Source organism: Equus caballus, chromosome 1 (genome assembly GCF_041296265.1).
Source record: "Equus caballus isolate H_3958 breed thoroughbred chromosome 1, TB-T2T, whole genome shotgun sequence".
NCBI classification, from domain to species: Eukaryota; Metazoa; Chordata; class Mammalia; order Perissodactyla; family Equidae; genus Equus; species Equus caballus.
Window position 1 is genome coordinate 86,637,333 of NC_091684.1, and position 13,698 is coordinate 86,651,030.

The following is a 13,698-nucleotide window of genomic DNA, read 5'->3' on the forward strand; positions in this document are numbered from 1 at the left end:
TTTGAGTTTGTATGGGCTCATTATACTATTCTGTATGTTTGAAATTTTTCTTAATAAAATGGAAAAAGTAGTATATAATGTATGATATAACACTGAAATCTGGAAAATAGAATGGGAAGGAGCTTTTTTTTTTTTTTTTTTGAGGAAGATTAGCCCTGAGCTAACATCTACTGCCAGTCCTCCTCTGTTTGCTGAGGAAGACTGGCCCTGAGCTAACATCCGTGCCCATCTTCCTCTACTTTATATGTGGGATGCCTACCACAGCATAGCGTGCCATGTCTACACCTGGGATCCGAACCAGCAAACCCCAGGCCCCTGAAGCAAAACATGCGAACTTAACTGATGCACCACCGGGCCGGCCCCGGGCAGGAGCTTTAATTTTCTACTTTATATAATCCTAGTTTGATTTTTTTTTACAAGGCTAAGATACCAGTTTATAATTAAAAACAAATACAAATATATTAAACAAAAATTAAGCTCAGAGGCACACAATACCTTTCTGTAGTATTTGCTGAGTTCTGGTTATTTTATTTTTGGCACCTAAACTTTTTGCATGGGAAAAATGACTATACTTAGTGGATGAGAGCATGTCTTACAGATTTTTGTACCTATCATAGTTAGTTCTTAGCACATATTATGTGTTCAGATAATGTTTTTTGAACTTATGAGTGAATCTGATTTCTTGTGGAGTTGAGACAGAGTGTGATATTATGTTTCGTGTTCTAGTTAACCTAATGATTTCTCAGAAAAAAAGATTTGACAAAGTTAATTTAAAATTACTGTCCCAAATAACTCCTTGACTAGCATGGATTTTAAGTGATGTTTTGGTGTCTCTGAATGCTGTGTTTGGTAAGGAGACCAGGATGATGTCGGTTGAGCTGGATAATGTAATGATGATTTCTTGCTGAATTGAAGTCTCTGGGGTGTCTCTCAACCAAATGTGTTTACATATGTTTTAGGTACAAGGTACTTGAGATAGCAGCAGACATACTAATTAAAGAAGAGATACTGAGTGAAAATGATCAGTTGTCAAATCAGGTGGTGGTGCATCTGTTGCCATTTATGATCATCGACAATGATGATATGGAATCTGCTGAGATGAAAATCGCGATACATTTATCAAAATCAGGAATTTGCTCTCTGCATCCTATGTTAAGAGGCTGGAAAAAAGGTAAGAAATTCAGGTGTTTTTTTTTTAGAAACAGTGAACAGGTAACACTTTATAAAGAAGATAACTACAATTTAAAATTGGCTATAATTATTATTTGAAATTATGTTTGTTATATGCCAGCAAAATTTTACAACTTTTTGTTAACATATAAAGTACACATTGAAAAGGAAGCTAGCTGATCAGAATTGGATAAAAGGAAAAATAAAAAGCAAACCTTCATAGGGAAATTGTAAAAATTTTGCCTAAATTCCTTACTCTACATGATTCTTTACGTGAGTCTTGGTGCCACGAGGGGCCTCTGGTGTTCAATTCTTTCTTTTTTTAACAGCTCTTGAAAATGTGATTAAAAGCACCAAGTCAGGAAAACTAATTGGTGTAGCAAATCAGAAGATGATTGAGTTGCTGGCTGAGAATATAAATTCAGGGGACCCTTCTTCAATGTTAAAGATGGTAGGTTTGCTGTTCAGGTCCGCCCTCAAGATTTCCTTCCCATAATCTTAGTAGATTCTCAGTGTATGCTTTACTAGATTGTTCTTCTTTTTAAAAATGTTTTGCATTCTTGAGTACTTTGCTTTAAACATGGATAGTATTGTTTAGTATATTCCGCAGATTGTTTGAAAATCTTTAACATTTTACATAATTTAATTTTTTCCCTTGTGGTTTTATATTGGACCAGTGAGAATGTGTACTTTTTCAACTTCCATTTTCCCTCTCATTTAAAATATTGAAGTCATACTTTTTGTTAAAATAGCAAAATATAAGCTAAAAGAGGAGAAAATTTCTTTTGCCTTAGTAAACAAACCTTTGTGAAGGTGTTACGTGTGTAATTTAAAAACATCAGGTTAGGGGCTGGCCCCGTGGCCGAGTGGTTAAGTTTGTGCGCTCCGCTGCAGGCGGCCCAGTGTTTCGTTAGTTCGAATCCTGGGCGCGGACATGGCACTGCTCATCAGACCACGCTGAGGCAGCGTCCCACATGCCACAACTAGAAGAACCCACAATGAAGAATACACAACTATGTACCGGGGGGCTTTGGGGAGAAAAAGGAAAAAATAAAATCTTTAAAAAAAATAAAAAAAAAAAAAAAAAAAAAAAAAAAAAAAAAAAAAAAAAACATCAGGTTAGGAAGTGCAATTATGTTCTTTAGAAGTTTTGAAATTATTTATGTTTATAATTACTTAGAAATCAGTGCTTACTACTTGTTTAAGGCTTTACATTTGTCATCTCACTTTAAATGTAAAACACATAGTATCTAGATAGGCCTGAAGTAGAGAAAATTGTTTTATGCAAACCAAGAGCTACCGATAATGGAGTATGTTTATTTTTCAAGGTGGAGGATTTAATAAGCGTTGGAGAAAAGGAGTCCTTCAACCTGAAACAGAAAGTGACTTTTCACGTGATCATGTCTGTGCTTGTCTCTTGCTGTTCATCTTTAAAAGAAACTCACTTTCCGTTTGCGATAAGAGTCTTCAGTTTATTGCAGAAAAAAATAAGGAAGCTCGAAAGTGTCATCACTGCAGTGGTAAGGAGTGCACAGTGTCTGGAGGAAGGGACGTTGAGTAGTCACAGCCTGGCCTGGTCATCACAGCAGAACTGAAGATCGGAGGCTGTAATGCTGAGTCTTTGGATCCTAGGGGTGAAATGTGGAGCGGCGTTGGGTAGCAGTAGGTAGTGAATGAGGCGCTCTCTTCCTTTTGCAGAAAATTTAATTGAATCCTAGAAGTTCGGGGTTGTAATGTTTTGTCTCTGCTGGTTGACTCTTCCCTGTATCATCTTTGTTGCATAATTTTGCAAGCTATACTTAACTACATCTTGTGATGAAGAATTCGCTAGATATGTTAGTGCTTAAATGAAATATTACTTCATTCTATTGTCTACTAAAAATAGATCTTTTGTATTATTTTAATATTATGTTAGATTTGGATTTTGCCAGCTGCTCTTGTCTCTGACAGTATTAATAAGGAGGCTGTTTCAGTTGTTTATGTTTAACCTAGTACCACATCTTAAGGTAATAATATTACTTCTTTTAACATTTGCTATATGTGATAGTATTTTGTTTTTGTTTGTCCTCCAAACTTCAGAGGCTCCTCATTATAGGATTTGCTAAACAAATCACATCTTTTTCACATTTACATTTACCCTCATGATTTTGCAAGTTCTGGTCATAGCCATTGTGTGCTAAAATTGTGTAAACTTAAGAAGAATGAATCTTCGTATTCTAACAAGTAGCCTAGATAGGCTCTTCGTTCTTTATTATCTTTTGTAAAGTGTGGTAACCTGAACTGTATTTCTTCCCACTGTTAAAAGTGTGGACAAATTGAGTGTTTTATGTATACCTAGATAACATTGTTTTATGTTGAATACCATTTCTGGGAGTCATGAGCATCTTTTCGGCTGTAGCAGCACATTGAGCCCATGAAATCCCTCACTAAAGACATTATCTTAGAAGTCTCGCTTTGGATTATTTTCCTTCCAAGTTATTACCCTCCCCTTGCCTGTACGCAGTCTCATTGTTATGTTCCTGCACTTTTCTCATGCTTTGGCATTTGCAGCGTTATTTCTAAACACCTTGACATTTTGCTATTTGTTTAGTACATCTGCAAGTTTGCAGATTTTACCACGTACTTGCTTCAGATTAGCAGTAAAAATGTGAAATGAGGAAAGTCCCTTTAAAGATCTTGCAGAAATCCAACTCCTTATCTTTCTTTTTAGAAATGTGCCATTTAAGAAACATAATTTATGTGAATAACATTTGTTTTTAGGAATGATGTTTTCAGAAACATAGATAAAATGAAGCCATGGTTAACTTACTTATGTCTTTTCTTGTGAAGAGTGGTTAGACCTCTTTAAAAATCTGATTAAAGCTATTAATCCTCTCCCCTGCTAAATGCACATGTAGACAAAATTTTGCATATTGCTCAGTCATATATCCATTGCAGTCCACCTATATAACCCATGTGCAGAACCCCTTTCAATTTGTGCTGTTTTCGATTCCTTTACCAATTCAGGAAATCCCCTCAGAATGGCATTTTGAGCTGATGATGGACAGAGGAATTCCAGTGGAGCTGTGGGCAAATTACATAGAACAGCTCAACACTGCCCAGAGGATTGCTGTGGAGGACTCAGTTTTACTCGTCTTTTCACTGAAAAACTTTATTCATGCACTAAAGGCTCCTAAATCTTTTCCTAAAGGTAGGACAAGGTGTGACTCTTTTGAATGTGATATTCTGGAAAACTGGATTATTGACTCCACGACTGTTTTTTGTCTTGAGTGAAAAGTTCCCAGCAGTGTGTCCACATAAGTTCGTTCATCGTTTCCCTTTCTCTTCGTGTTCACATAGATGACATTTGGTGGAACCCTGAACAACTGAAAGAAGACAGCAGAGACTATCTGCACTTGCTTATTGGGCTCTTTGAGATGATACTCAGTGGTGCTGATGCCATTCATTTCAGAGTTCTGATGAAACTTTTCATAAAGGTACTGGGCTCATGTTTTTCAGGCATACTCTTCCCTTTTAGAAGATATTGCAGATTATTTCAGTAATAACAGTTTTTAATGAAAACAGAAGTAGACAAATAGTGAAGAGTATGTGATAATAAACATGGGCCCTATTAAGCAGTACTGTAATCATGACACCAATCAGAAAGTTGGACAGAGACTAACATTGCTGCATGCCTACTAATGTGTTAGGCCTGTAATATATTTAATCATCACATCAGCCCAGTCAATCTGTTTGTTTGATTGATGCCATTACCAAAGAGAAACTGATGTTTAGAGAGATGATTTAGGATATGCAAAGTCACTCAGTTGAGAAAGTTCATCACAGCACCAGTGACCTCCATGTTGTCAGGTCCAATGGCCAGTTCTTTGTTCTTGTCTTACTTGCCCTCTTGGCGACATTTAACACAGTTGACATTGCTCACTCCATCTCTGAAGTACTTTCTTAATGAGACTTCCCCAGCATCACTCTTGTATTGGTTTTCTGCTTAGTGTCCTCTTTCTTTTTTTGTTAAATGTGTTCAAATGCAAAATTATGGTGAGTCCTTTGGATATCAGTCCTCTGGATTCATTTACATTCTTCTCAGTTGGTTAAAATACCAAGTGTAGAATAATTTTAAGTGACTAGACAAAGCAAAACATTGCAATAAATTGTTTTCTGTAATTGTACTAGTGAACAGAGGATTTGGAACTGCTGTGTATGAGTGAAAGTTAAACTTCACTATCTTCTTTTTTTTCAATTTAGGTACATCTAGAAGATGTTTTTCAGTTATTCAGGTTCTTTTCTGTTTTATGGACCTATGGTTCTAGCCTTTCAAATCCACTTAACTACAGCGTGGAAACAGTGCTGCAGACTCAAGCTCTTTATATAGGTTGTGCGATGCTCTCTTCTCAGAAGGCACAATATAAACACAAACTGGCATCCATAGCTTCTCCAGGTATTGCAAGTGGCATTGTTATCTTCTGTCATGACAAACTGTTAATGCTTTCTCTATATGTAGTGTATGAAGGGTGTAGTTTGGAGAATTTCTTTTGTTAATTTTTTTTTTAAATAGTGTGCACTCTCTCTCTCTTTCCCAACTATTTCTGATTACATCTAAGTATTGCTTTTAAGATATGAATGTCAATTGTAAAATCTCACCAAAACAAATAATAGAAATAGCAGATGGTTAGTCATGGGTTATTAATATCCAACTATTCATTTCCTGAGCTTCAGCAGTTACAGGGTTATATAGGAAAGCCAAACCATCATAATACAATTCAGCAGTCAATTGACTACTTATAAAATGGGTCTCCACTCAATCCTCCTGGATTTATCTCTTTTATCAGGTGTAAGTCATTTTCAGGTTGGGCACCTACTCACGAAACACTAAAAAAATAAAATTTCTATTTTTTATAAAGTAGAATTGCAAATTTTGCAAAAGAATTTCATGAAGTTGATGAATATGATATTGAAAAGTGGATCGACTTGCAAAGCTGTTGGCAAATAAGAATATCTGGCAAAATTAGACCCTATAGTGATTGAAAATGAGAAAGTAGATGAGGATGATGGAATGACTTTAGTGTCAGGAATAAGAATGGCCCTTGGGAAATTTGAAGATGTTCTTGATTATTTTTTCAATTCCAAAATCACTCTTTATATGTATTCTGTGAAAGCAAAGTGAATGACCGTACGCTTTTCCCAGAACAATTTCTCAATGTTTATCTTTTATTAGCTCCTTGAAAGAGCACATAATTACAGTTGTAACCAAACTTTTGTAAAATGTAAGGTAAAGAAACAATTTAAAGTTTTACTTGAAAAATAAAATACCATGAATGTAATTGTTTCTCTACACTTACTATAAAGTAGCAGTCCCTATTTCAGGTGGATTTACTTTTTAGAAAGTTTTTTCTTTTTTAAATTTTTTATTGCAGTAACATTGATTTATAACATTATATAAATTTCAGGTGTACAACATTGTTTCGATATCTGTGTAGATTAGACCATGTTTATCACCCAAAGATTACTTACTCTCCATCACCATACACATGTGCCTAATCACCCCTTTTGCCCTCCTCCCTCCCCCCTTCCCCTCTGGTAACCACCAATCCAGTCTCTGTCTCTATGTATTTGTTTGTTGTTGCTTTTATCTTCTATTTATGAGTGGCATCATACAGTATTTGACTTTCTCCCTCTGAGTTATTTTGCTCATAGTACCCTCAAGCTCCATCCATGTTGTCAGAAATGGCCAAATTTCATCATTTCTTATGGCTGGGTAGTATTCCATTGTGTATATATATATCACATCTTTATTATCCATTCATCCCTTGCTGGGTACCTAGGTTGCTTCCAAGTCTTGGCTATTGTGAATAATGCTGTGATGAACATAGGGGTGCATGTATCTTTATGTTTTTGTGTTTTCATGTTCTTCGGATAAATTCCCAGCAGTAGAATAGCTGGATCATAGGGTAGTTCTATTCTTAATTTTCTGAGGAATCTCCATACTGTTTTCCAGAGTCGCTGCACCAGGTTGCACTCCCAGCAGCAGTGTATGACGGTTCCCTTTTCTCCACATCCTCTCCAACACTCGTTATTTCCTGTCTTGTTAATTATAGCCATTCTGATGGGTGTGAGGTGATATCTGATTGTAGTTTTGATTTGCATTTCCCTGGTAATTAGTGATATTGAACATGCCTTTTGGCGATCTGTATATCATGTTTGGAGAAATGTCTGTTCAGATCTTTTGCCCATTTTTTAATTGGGTTGTCAGGTTTTTTGTTGTTGAGGTGTATGAGTTCTTTATATATTTTGGATATTAACCCCTTATGATATACATTCTTAGCAAATATCTTCTCCCAGTCGTTAGGTTGTCTTTTCCTTTTTTTGATGGTTTCCTTTGCTATGCAGAGCTTTTTAGTTTGATGTAGTCCCATTTGTTTACTTTTTCTCTTGTTTCTCTTGCCCACTCAGACATGTTACTTGAAAATATGCTGCTAAGACCGATGTCGAAGAGCATACTGACTGTGTTTCTTCTAGATGTTTCATGGTTTCAGGTCTTACATTCAAGTCTTTAAACCATTTTGAGTTAATTTTTGTATTTGGTGTAAGGTAATGGTCTACTTTCATTCTTTTGCATGTGGTTGTCCAGTCTTCCCAACACTATTTACTGAAGAGACTTTGCTTTCTCCATTGTATGTTCTTGGCTCCCTTGTTGAAAATTAGCTGCCCATAGCTGTATGGGTTTATTTCTGGGCTCTCCATTCTGTTCCATTGATCTTTGTGTCTGTTTTTGTACCAGTACTGTGCTGTTTTGATTACTATAGCTTTGTAGTGTATCTTGAAATCAGGGAGTGTGATTCCTTCAGCTTTGTTCTTTTTTCTCGGGATTGCTTTGGCTGTTCGAGGTCTTTTGTTGTTCCATGTAAATTTTAGGATTCTCTGTTCTATTTCTGTGAAAAATGTCATTGGAACTTTGATAGGGATTGCATTGAATTGTAGATTGCTCTTGGAACTATGGACATTTTAACTATTATCTTACCATTTCTTTGTGCCTTCTATTTCTTTCAACAATGTTTTATAATTTTCAGTGTACAGGTCTTTCACCTCTTTGGTTAAGCTTATTCCTAGGTATTTTCTTCTTTTTGTTGCAATTGTAAATGTGATTGTGTTCTTAATTTCTCTTTCTGCTACTTTGTTGTTGGTGTATTGAAACGCAACTGATTTTTGTATGTTGATTTTGTATCCTGCAACTTGACCATATTCATTTATTATTTCTAAAACTTTCTTGGTGGGTTCTTTAGGGTTTTCTATATATAGAATCATCATCTAGAAACAGTGAGAGTTTCACTTGTTCATTGCCTATTTGGATACCTTTTATTTCTTTTTCTTGCCTAATTGCTGTGGCGAAAACCTCCAGTACTCTGTTGAATAAGAGTGGCAAGAGTGGGTACCCTTGTCTTGTTCCTCTTCTCAGAGGGATGGCTTTCAGTTTCCCCATTGAATATGATGTTGGCTGTGGGTTTGTCATATATGACCTTTATTATGTTGAGGTACTTTCCTTCTATACCCATTTTATTGAGAGTTTTTATCATAAATGGATGTTGGATCTTGTCAAGTGATTTCTCTGTGTCTATAGAGATGATCATGTGGTTTTCATTTCTCATTTTGTTAATGTGGTGTATCACATTGATTTGTGGATGTTGAACCATCCCTGCATCCCTGGTATAAATCCCACTTGATCGTGGTGTAAGGTCTTTTTAATGTATTACTGTATTTGGTTTGCCAGTATTTTCTTGGGGATTTTTTACATCTATGTTCGTCAGCGATATTGGACTGTAATTTTCCTTCTTTGTGTTGTCCCTGTCTGGCTTTGGGATCAGGATGATCTTGGCCTCGTAAAATGTGTTAGGAAGTGTTCCATCTTCTTCAGCTTTTTGGAATAGCTTGAGAAGGATAGGTATTAAATCTTCTTTGAATGTTTGGTAGAATTCTCCAGAGAAGCCATCTGGTCCTGGACTTTTATTTTTTGGGAGGTTTTTAATGACTGTTTCAATCTCTTTATTTGTGATTTTTCTATTCAGATTCTCTGTTTCTTCTTGATTCAGTTTTGGGAGGTTGTATGAATCTATGAATTTATCCATTTTTTCTAGGTTTTGCAGTTTATTGGCATATAGTTTTTCATAGTATTTTCTTATCTTTTGTATTTCTGTCGTATCCATTGTAACTTCTCCTCTCTCATTTCTAATTTTATTTCTTTGAGCCGTCCCCCTTTTTTTCTGAGTCTGGCTAAGGGTTTGTCATTTTTGTTTATCTTCTCAGAGAACCAGCTGTTTGTTTCATTGATCCTTTCTACTGTTTTTTTGTTGTTGTTGTTTCAATTTCATTTACTTCTGCTCTAATTTTTATTATTTTCCTCCTTCTGCTGACCTTGGGCTTTATTTGTTCTTCTTTTTCTAATTCTGTTAGGTGTATTTTACGATTGCTTATTTGAGATTTTTTTGTGAAGGTGTTGCTATGAATTTTCTGTTAGGTGTATTTTACGATTGCTTATTTGAGATTTTTTGTGAAGGTATTGCTATGAATTTCTCTTGTAAGACCTCTTTTGCTACCTCCCATGTGAGTTGGTATGGTGTATTTTCATTTTCCTTTGTCTCCAGATATTTTTTAATTTCTCCTTTAATTTCTTCAGTAATCCATTGGTTGTTCAGTAGCATGTTTAGTCTCCACATTTGTCCCTTTCCCAGCTTTTTTCTTGTAGTTGATTTCTAGTTTCCTAGCATTCTGGTCAGAAAATATCCTTTATATGATTTTAATCTTCTTAAATTTATTGAGGCTTGCCTTGTTGCCCAACATATGTTCTATCCTTGAGAATATTCCATGTGCACTTGAGAAGAGTGTGTATTCTGGTGTTTTTGGAGGGAGTGCTCTATATATATCTATTAAGTCCATCTGGTCTACTTTTTCATTTAAATCCACTATTTCCTTGTTGACTTTCTGTCTGGATGATCTATCCATTGATGTAAGCAGGGTGTTAAGCTCCCCTACTATTATTGTGTTGTTGTTAATACCTCCTTTTGGTTTGTTAACAGTTGCTTTATGTACTTTGTTGCTCCTGTGTTGGGTGCATATATATTTATAAGTGTTATGTCTTCTTGGTGGAGTGTGCCTTTTATCGCTATATACTGCCTGTCTTTGTCTCTCGTTCCCTGTTTTATCTTGAAGTCTGCTTTGTCTGGTATAAGTATGGCAACACCTGCTTTCGTTTGCCATTAGTTTGGAGTATTGTCTTCACTCTGAGCCTGTGTTTGTTTTTAGAGCTCAAATGTGTTTCCTGGAGACAGCATATTGTTGGGTCTTGTTTTTTAATACGTCCTGCCACTCTGTGTCTTTTGGTTGGAGAATTCAGTTCATTTACATTTAGAGTGATTATTGATACATGAGGGCTTAATGCTCCCGTTTTATCACTTGTTTTCCAATTGTTCTGTATTTCCCTTATATCTTGTCCCATGTATTTTGGACTAGCAATTCAGTCTGGTAGTTCTCCATGATGGTTTTCTCACTATTTGTCATTTGTGTCTCTGTTCTGATCATTTGTTTAGTGGTTTTCATGAGGTTTGTATAAAAAATGTCATAAATGAGATAGTCCATTTTCTGATAACCTCTTATTTCCTTAGTCTAAGCTGATTCCATCCCTTTTCTATTCCCCCTTTTAAGTTACTGTTGTCACAACTTATTCCATCTTGTGTTGTGAGTTTGTGGTTAAAATGGTAAGATTACATTTATTTTTGATGTTTTCCTTCCCTTTATCTTTAATGTTATAATTAAGTGTTTGGTAACCTGTTCTGATAGAGAGCTGCAATTTTCTGATTTCGTCTGCCTATTTATCTTCTTGCTCAAGGCTTTGTAAACCCTTTCTTTTGTTTTGTCAGGTATGAGGGCCTTCTTGATCATTTCTTGTAGGGGAGGTTCTTGTGGCAATGAACTCCCTTAGCTTTTCTTTATCTGGGGAAGTTTTTATTTCTCTTTCATATCTGAAGGATATTTTTGCTGGATAGAGTATTGGCTGAAAGTTTTTGTCTTTCAGAATTTTGAATGTATCATTCCACTCTCTCCTAGCCTGTAAGGTTTCTGCTGAGAAATTCGCTGAAAGCCTGACGGGGTTTCCCTTGTAGCTTATTTTCTTCTGCCTCGCTGCCCTTAATATTTTTTCTTTGTCATTTACTTTTGCTAGTTTCATTACTATATGCCTTGAAGGTCTTTTTACATTGATGTATTTAGGAGTTCTCTTAGCTTCTTTTACATGTATTTCCAGCTTCTTCCATAGGTTTGAGAGTTCTCAGCTATTACTTTGAACAAGCTCTCTGATCCATTCTCCTCTTCTCTCTCTGGAATACCTATAATACTTCTGTTGCATTTCCTAATTGAGTCAGATATTTCTCGGAGAATTTCTTCATTTCATTTTAGTCTTAGTTCTCTCTCCTCCATCTGAATCATTTCTATATGTCTGTCCTCCAGACTGCTAATTCTGTCCTCCATAATATCAGCTCTGTTATTTAGGGATTCTGGATTTTTATCTATCTCATCCATCGTGTTTTTCATCTCCAACATTTCTGATTGGTTTTTCTTTATAGTTTCAATCTCTTTTGTGAAGGATTCTGTCTGTTCATTAATTTTGCTCCTGATTTCATTAAACTGTGTCTGTATTTGCTTGTAACTTGTTGAGTTTTTTTATGATAGCTGTTTTCAATTATCTGTCATTTAGATTGTAAATGTGCCTTCAGGATTGATTTCTGGGTGCTTGTCATTTTCCTTCTGGTCTCAAGTATTAATATATATCTCCATACTGTTTGATGGTGTGGATTTGTGCCTTCATATAGTAGTAGTATCTGGTCACACATTCCACCTGCTGCTACTGAGGGTGGGTCATGAGCTGTGTATTCTCAGCCTGCAGCAATCCCTGGTGTCTGTGCCTATCCTTAGAATGTATGCTGACAGGGCCCCTCTGCCATTTCCAGCTCGCTTGTTCATAGCTTCTGCTTTTCTAACATATGTGCAGGTACTCTGGCGTATGGGCTGAGCTGGATTGCCAGGCAGGGGTGGAGGGGAGGTGTGCTTTCTTCGTGCCCACTTCCAGGGGCATTCTCGCTCTGCCCCTGCTATCTGCTCTCCTGGGGTGCTGAATTGATGAAACCCCCACTATAGCTTAGCCACCTCTGTGTGGGGCCTTCCCACGGGCTGTGAGGGAACTTGGAGAGTGAAGGTGTTCCCATGGAGAGTTGCCCCCACCGCCTTTTCTCAAGCTGCATGGTCCCATGCCCTTGGTTGCTGCCAGAAGGGAGAGGAGATCCCTTTACCTCCTTCTACTTCCTCCCAGGGGTCCAGCACCTCTTCCTTCAAGTGTATGGCTGCATGGGTCTCTCAGATGTCTTTTGTGTTGTGTGACTGTCCTCTGTTGGTAAAAGAATGTCCTTTTCAAATGTCAATTCAGGACAAAACACTCACAAAGCATGATGCACAAATGGGTACTCTGCATACTTTGCAAGGATGTATATACACATGAGTTTGTTGCAGCGGTTTTAAAGCCAAAAGGCTAGAAACAACCTAAACTTTCACCAGTAAGGTACTGGTTTTAAAAATATGTGAAATACAACAGAGAGCTGTATGATTTTGAAAGGATAATTTGATTTAGATGTGTGTGTACTTATATGGAAAATACTTCCAAATACATTGAGATGTGATAGCAGTTGGTGCAGAATAGGGTATATGTACTATGCTCTCATTTGCATATTTTCAGAAGAATACACTAGTGTATGTCTAACATTTTTCTAGACTTGTAAACAATTACACAGTGAATAGTCTTTGGAGAGGGAGCTTGATTTGGTAGGAAAACTTTTCATCTTATACCCTTTGGTACTATTTAAATTTTGTACTGGTTAAATTTTTTAAATTGTTCCTTAAATTTTTTTCCCTTTGGTTTTAGTGGTAACATCTCTACTCATTAATTTGGGAAGCCCAGTAAAAGAAGTCCGTAGGGCTGCCGTTCACTGTCTGCAGGCCCTCAGTGGAGTGGCATCCCAGTTTCATCTGGTAATAGATCATTTGGTTCCCAAAGCAGAGGAGATCACCTCAGATGCCACCTACGTTGTTCAGGTAAACTCATTAGCAAAGAAGGTTTGAGTGTGCACGTGCCTGTGTGTGCACATGAACAGTTTGCCCCTTTCTTGACATTTTGCTTTGCAGAGAGTTTGATCTACTAAATCATTGAATTTAGAAACTGATGTCAATGTCTGCAAATCTTTCTTGCTGCATTTTAAAAAGATAGCTGTCATATTTCCATTCTGCTATCCTATTTCCATTCTGCTATCCTTTCATCAGCTAACAGAGCAATGTTTGTCTTTTGATGGTAAGCTAACTGAGATGGTAAGCTAACTAATTGATAACCTTCCTATTAAGGTTTCAAGGTGAGATGAAAAATTTTGAGCCATGTCTCATCATTGGGGAAAGAATCTTCCATAATTAGTACATGCACCCTTTGTAGTTCCTTAATCCTTT

At 36.5% G+C, this 13,698-nt stretch overlaps 1 protein-coding gene across 1 annotated transcript in view; it reads left to right on the plus strand.

The window, feature by feature from the left end:
- HEATR1 (HEAT repeat containing 1) overlaps window positions 1–13,698 on the plus strand; it is a 52,638-nt gene that overhangs the window by 16,730 nt on the left and 22,210 nt on the right. Inside the window, exons 15-21 of the mRNA XM_001492085.7 lie at window positions 960–1,171; window positions 1,500–1,621; window positions 2,499–2,690; window positions 4,177–4,360; window positions 4,510–4,646; window positions 5,413–5,605; window positions 13,127–13,296. Coding sequence (XP_001492135.2) covers window positions 960–1,171; window positions 1,500–1,621; window positions 2,499–2,690; window positions 4,177–4,360; window positions 4,510–4,646; window positions 5,413–5,605; window positions 13,127–13,296 — 1,210 coding nt within the window. The remainder of the gene's footprint in view (window positions 1–959; window positions 1,172–1,499; window positions 1,622–2,498; window positions 2,691–4,176; window positions 4,361–4,509; window positions 4,647–5,412; window positions 5,606–13,126; window positions 13,297–13,698) is intronic.